Genomic DNA, 6,758 nt, shown 5'->3' on the forward strand with positions numbered 1-6,758 from the left:
AATAAACTACTTAAATTTGCAGATTATATTAAGGACTTGGGTCTTGCTAGATGTGAAGAGATTGATGCTGATTTACAAAAGGATTTAGATCATTTAGTGAGTTGGGCAAATAAATGGAAAAGAGGTTTTAATTATAATAAATGCAAAATAATGAATGTGGGTTATCATAATTTGAATTATAAGTATAATTTGGATGGGAATAACATTAACAGTGTCATGAAAGAAAGGGATATTGGTGTAATAGTTGATCAGTCTCTAAAGTCATCCAAACAGTGTGATAGGGGCAGGGCAAATAGGATTTTAGGTTGTATCTAGAGAAATATTGAATATAAGTCTAAAGAGGTTATAATTTCATTGTACAGGTCATTGATCAGGCCACATTTGGAATATTGTGTTCGGTCTTGGGCTCCTTAATTTAGAAAATGCATTGAATTGTTGGAAAGGTTTAGAGATGGGTTACTAGAATGGTGTTTGGGATGGAGGGGTTGTCATATAAGAAGAGGTTGAACTCTCTCAAATTGTCTTCTGTTGAAAAAAGAAGAGTTAGAGGGGATCTGATTGAAGTGTTTAAGATTGTAAAGGGAATGGATAGTGTTCATACTTAACAGTGATAATAGGAGGACTAGAGGACACAAATATAAATTTCGGCAGGGTAGGAGTCATCTTCAGCTAAGACAGTTTTATTTTTCTAACAGAGTGGTTGGCCTTTGGAATGGGTTGCCTATGGATGTTGTGGAGGCAGTAAATTTAAGTGAGTTTAAAAGAAAGCTTGATAACTATATGAATGATAAGGACTGGCTTTAAAATTATTTTTAATTTACTTATTAACAGTTTTAGTTTAGTTTAGAGCATGGAATAGCTGAAATGGACCGATAGGTCCCATGTTGTCCCAGAACATTATGTTAAACCAAGTAGGTTCTCCGATTCCATATTTTGTAGTAATTTCACAAACAATTAATACATTAAACTTTTCAGCACAAACTCTAAAACGAATGTAGGCTTACACTGTTTATAAATTTACTTGTAGAATTCCATGGCTAACCGAACGAGTAGCAAAATAAACACGATAATTATCATTTCTAATACTAAACAACTATTATGAGACTAAAGTAACTGCTATACTGGTTCTTGGATTTATAATATACCCTTATTTCTAGAAACTCCACAAAATTTCTCGATTATAACATCATCATGAGCTTTTGGACTTTCCAAATTTTGCATTATTATCATCATGATTCGCACCTCCCTCTAGCAAATAACTAAATTATAACACTGAGAATATAGTTTGCAACAATATCCCCAATACGACTAGAAAGACCCAAGAGTTTAATCTTTACGCAAATAGTAATTATACCCTTATCAGTATCATTTATATAAGTAAGAAAAAACAAAGATCCACTTACTCACCCTTGAGGTACGACACATCACTAGTAACAATGTTTCAGTATGACTAGACTCCATTAATTAATTACATCCTTTCTTCTTCTCTTACCTAACCTATCCTACAGTCTAGTTTAAGTATTTACCCAAAAGTTAGCAGATTAGTAACTCAAGTTTATTTATTGTTAAACACAAAGCTACCCAATGGGCTATATCTGTTCTGCGCACCACGGGCATCGAAAAACGAATTTTAGCGTTTTAAACTGTGAGCCTTACCGCTAAGCCAACGGGGAATATTTCCGTTTAGTGATTCCATGTTGATTTTATTTTATGTTATCATCTTAACAGATTAGTTACTTAAGTTTGTTTGTTGTGAAGCACAAAGTTACATAAAGGGCTATATGTGCTCTGCCCACCGCGGGCATCGAAATACAAATTTTCCATTTAGTAAATCCATATGTTGATTTTATTATTTGATATCCTGTTTTATTAATTTATTTTTCAAAGCTTCTTTTATCAGACTCCTGGAGTTTTATCAGTAAGTTAGGAGGCTTACAAAGCTAAAAAATCTGATTTCGATACTTACGTTGCAGAACACAGATAGCCCATTGTGTAGCTTTGTACTTAACAATAAACAAACAAATCTTTTATCAGACTCTTTGGAATTTTTCTCACTACAAAAATAAGTAATTGGTTTGTAACTTCTAGGGAAATTCGTATTGGGCTAGTAAAGATTCATGTGATTTAAATTATTTTTATATATAACACACCAATTACTAATAAACATTATCTCCCCCACGTTAAAAATATACAAAGTTGATTGGTTTACTACAACAACCTATAAGTAAGCTCCTGTTATTATTAAGTTAATAAGTTTAGTATTCCGATAAAGTCATATACGTTAGTTTTACTGAACTCGCAGTCTATAATTTCTAAAATTATATTAAAGTATGCAAAATATGATAATTAACTTATGTTTTTTGTCGTAAAAAGAAATAAGCTTTCGAATATTTATTTTATATTTTATTTCTAAAATTCTTAGTCGTTATTTTTGTTGAGCATGGACAAGCTCAAACGAGCATTAAGCGGAGACGAAGTCGAAGAACAAGGCATAACATCTCAGGTTAGGCTTATCGTGCCACACCTTCATGTGTTTGTTGGTTTTGCACTTGTCTAATGTCAGTAATGTGACTGTTTTTATATCTGTGTTAGTCCTTGAGTCTAAGGCGTAATTTACAAGTTGGGTTGAGGATGGTTGTGTTTTGTATAAACTGTTTCTTTTTTGTTGATGTTGTATGAAATTTAAAAACCATACATAATGTACACGTTGTCAATGTCAATCATTAGGTTGACAGTGGTTGTGATGGCTTGAGCAGGAAAAATGTTAAATTTTGAATGGATGTTCCACACAGGAAAGAAAATTTGTCATGTTTCATTACCTGTTGTATATACAGCTGAGTTTCATTGACATTGTAATGTGCACCTAATTGCTAAACTTAATAGTTTAAGGAAAAGCAATACTTTTGGCATTGCTGGAATTTGGAAATGTATGCCAACTAGTTTTCCTAACGTTAATTACTAAATTAGCTTTGTCACTGTGGAGACACTATTTTCTCACCCATGCATTTTAATGCATGGAGATTTTGAAGACTTACTCCTTTCAGCTACCATTGTACTTTGTAGTAAGTAATTAGACTACATCAGTGGTTCCCAAACTTAAAAATCTAGCAAACCCCTTACATGAAAATGCCAAATCTCACAACCTCCCCCCTCCTAAAAAATACATATTTTCTAGGGATTTTCTCCCTTACCTGAGTTTAAATTATGAAAACGGTGATTATGAAAATATAAAATTTATTTTTCTTATGACACTTTTATTATTACATTATGAAAACAGCAACATTTCCAAGATTTAACTTTCTAACTTCTATCACTTTGATTAAGCCTAAACTTGTACATCATCTTAATTTTAAAAACAACACTAGTAGTCTATTTAATTTTCAAAACAGCAAAAAATACCTCCTCATCTTTCCATTTTTTATTTGGAGTCTTGAGTTATAATCTGTTCAGTGTGATGGATGCATGCAAATGCTTTTGCTTCCACCATTTTGCAAACTCCCAAAGGGTTTGTTTGGGAAACACTGGACTACATGAAACATTCTAGGTCTGTCATTTGTCAAGTATGATAAACATAATTAAACATATAATGACATTATTTTATGGTCTATTTTGTTATGTTTTTTAATAAGTGTTTGAAGGATTCTACGCTCATAATGTAATGTACACTAATAATACAGTAGATATGTATTTCTGCCCTAAATACTTTTATATTATGTACTTCTGATAAGCTTATTTTTACTGATGGAAAATGACATGGAAGGAAATAATTGCCATTGCCAGTTTTCAGAATCCTATTGATATGTTTATTTCGCAACCATACCTTTGTATTTTAATCTTGTAAATGTAGTTATACTTACTAAGAAAAAATTTCGACAGATTTAAAAATCAAGTTTTCAAGTATAAACCAAAGTGTTATTGATATTATACTCATCTTAATGTAACATTTATACATTGCATTGTTACTAGCTTATTAGAGTTTTATGTTTTACTTTTCTTGCAGATACGAGATGTATCAACTCTCAGTTGGTCAACTAGGATTAGGGGATTTATCATTTGTTTTGTGTTGGGATTTGTGTTTTCTATAATAGTGAGTTAGCCATATTTTCCTTTCTATTGTTAAACCATAATGTGAAAACTAAAATTCTATTAAAGCAAGTAATCAGTATATTTTTCTGCTGAATAAGTAATTCAAAGAATTAAAAAAAAATATATTTAACAACCATCATTAAATGATACATACAACTAAAAATAGTGTTGTGTAGGCTCTTCAGAATATATATATTTAATGTTTTTGTCCTTTCAAGTGCCTTGGTAGCTTAGAAAACTATCAGAACTAACTGAAAGATGTGTGGGAGAGGCACTTATCTTGGCATATAGATGTGGGAAATCTTAGTATCAGAACTGACTGAAAGATGTGTGGGAGAGGCACTTATCTTGGCATATAGATGTGGGAAATCTTAGTATCAGAACTGACTGAAAGATGTGTGGGAGAGGCACTTATCTTGGCATATAGATGTGGGAAATCTTAGTATCAGAACTGACTGAAAGATGTGTGGGAGAGGAACTTATCTTGGCATATAGATGTGGGAAATCTTAGTATCAAAACTGACTGAAAGATGTGTGGGAGAGGCACTTATCTTGGTATATAGATGTGGGAAATCTTAGATGCTTGGAAAATTAATAGAACTGACTAAACACTGTGGGGGATTCTCATGTCATATGGTTACGGGTGTGTGTGTGTGCTTATTGCACTGTTTGTTTTATACCAAGTAATATTGGCAAAGCAGGCAGCCCTCCTGTGGCATGAAACATGTTTTTGTGCTGAATAAAACTGTATGAAATATATTACCATGTGTTCTTGATTTATTTCTTAGTATCTTGGTATGCTACTTGCTGACATAATGATGTGGACAGTTATTTAATTGTGCTTCAAGAAGTAAATGATGTAGTACTACTAATGAGATACTGATTCATAATGAAGCCTTAAGAAAGTGATCAGAATCGAGACTGGTGGGAAGTCAGTTTCTGATTTATTGAAATGAAAACTTAATTATTTCTTAAACTAAACATTTATATAAACCACAGTGTACACATATCGTAGCAAAAGAAAAAAAACTTCAAACACTTAACTTTATAATAAGGAATGGCAAGTACAGTTATTTTTTAATACATAAGATGTGGTAATTTGCCGGATATGTATCTCACAGCTGACTAGGATTTATAATTGCTGAATGAAAAGGGGGGGCATTTAAAGGGATGAATAAGGTATTTGTTCAAAGAAATTAAAGTTTTATAGAAATTACTAATTTAAAGATGTATTTAGAACTAATAATATAGATAAAATAGACAGTGTGACAAAATTTATTTTGGAAACAACTTTAGCTTCGAGAGTCTGTTTCTCTTTGAAAGTGTTTTTTGGTACATTGAAAAAAAGTAAAAAAACATAAACATTTCTATTTCAAGAATAAAAATGCAATGATAGAATAAACAGACTTGTGACTTCTCTATTGATAGAAATGTCTACTGTTATGGATGAAGGTGAAGTAACAATGCTCATTTGAGTTTGATGAATGAAACATATGTTTTAGTGCCATGTTATCAATGCTTTGTATTTTAACAGTAATTATTATTGTTTTCCTGAACATAAAAAAAATAAATTATGTTTTGCTAGCTTCTCATTCTCATTGGCTCTTATGCATTATAAGTAGTTGCAGCATTATAAATATTTGTGATTTAATTTAACTGGTTTGTGCACACAGCTTTTAGCTCTGTGAAACCAAGTTTTATTGGATAGAATATGTCATTACTTGACGTTATTTAGTCATACATGAAATCTTGAAAGTAGATTAATATTTCAACTATGTTCCTTGTCTTTTATGTCGAATTGATGGAAGAGGAAGGAAGTGTATATTTTAAATAACTATATGAGAAATATTCTGAGATGAATTATTTATTGATATTTTTTAATATCAGTAACTTGAAGATAAGTTTTGGAAAAAAAATATTGAAATATAGAATATTTCATTTACAGTAACTAATAATAGGGCACATATAAGAGTTTTGGAGAATATGGTGCTATTTGTTATTCATGAATCTTTGTAGAAACAGTTGAACTTGTGCCAGTGAATAATTGAATACGTCACATTTACCTAATAATCTGTGATTTAATGCATTATGGGTATGAGTATTATATTAAAAAATTTACTGTTTGTCAAGTAACAAACAAGATGACAAGGACAGGAAAATATAATGACTGAAAGTAAAGATGAACATGTGCAGCTTAACAGAATTATATTATTAGTTTGGTATTATTTTGAAATTATGGACATCCAATCCACGGTATTTTTTTGAGATTGAGATATTAATAGTTATTGAGATTGTATAGTGCTAGTGTGATTAAGTACGGGCGATATGTTAATGTTTCTTATTGTGTTTAAATCCAAGGACTATACCAGAATAAAAATAATGTGAGTATTTTTAATAAAGTTTTACTTGATAGCAGTTTTATTTTATGTAATAAGCAGCATTATGTAAAAATAAAATGAAAAGCTTAGCACTTGAGTGATGTAATAATGTAATGCAATATCACTGTCAGTGACAAACATGTTTGCTTATAGTAACATTATTTATTCAGTGAAAAACATGTTTACGTATAGTAACATTATGTATTCAGTGAAAAACATGTTTGCTTATAGTAACATTATTTATTCAGTGAAAAACATGTTTACGTATAGTAACATTATGTATTCAGTGAAAAA

At 30.9% G+C, this 6,758-nt stretch overlaps 1 protein-coding gene across 1 annotated transcript in view; it reads left to right on the forward strand.

The window, feature by feature from the left end:
* The first annotated feature begins 2,267 nt into the window (after positions 1 to 2,267).
* Positions 2,268 to 6,758, forward strand: part of LOC106468819 (vesicle transport protein SFT2A-like) — a 21,704-nt gene continuing 17,213 nt past the window's right edge. The window contains exons 1-2 of the mRNA XM_022397178.1: positions 2,268 to 2,503; positions 4,001 to 4,087. Coding sequence (XP_022252886.1) covers positions 2,441 to 2,503; positions 4,001 to 4,087 — 150 coding nt within the window. The 5' untranslated portion in view covers positions 2,268 to 2,440. The remainder of the gene's footprint in view (positions 2,504 to 4,000; positions 4,088 to 6,758) is intronic.

This window comes from Limulus polyphemus, unplaced genomic scaffold (assembly GCF_000517525.1).
Source record: "Limulus polyphemus unplaced genomic scaffold, Limulus_polyphemus-2.1.2 Scaffold3177, whole genome shotgun sequence".
Taxonomy (NCBI): domain Eukaryota; kingdom Metazoa; phylum Arthropoda; class Merostomata; order Xiphosura; family Limulidae; genus Limulus; species Limulus polyphemus.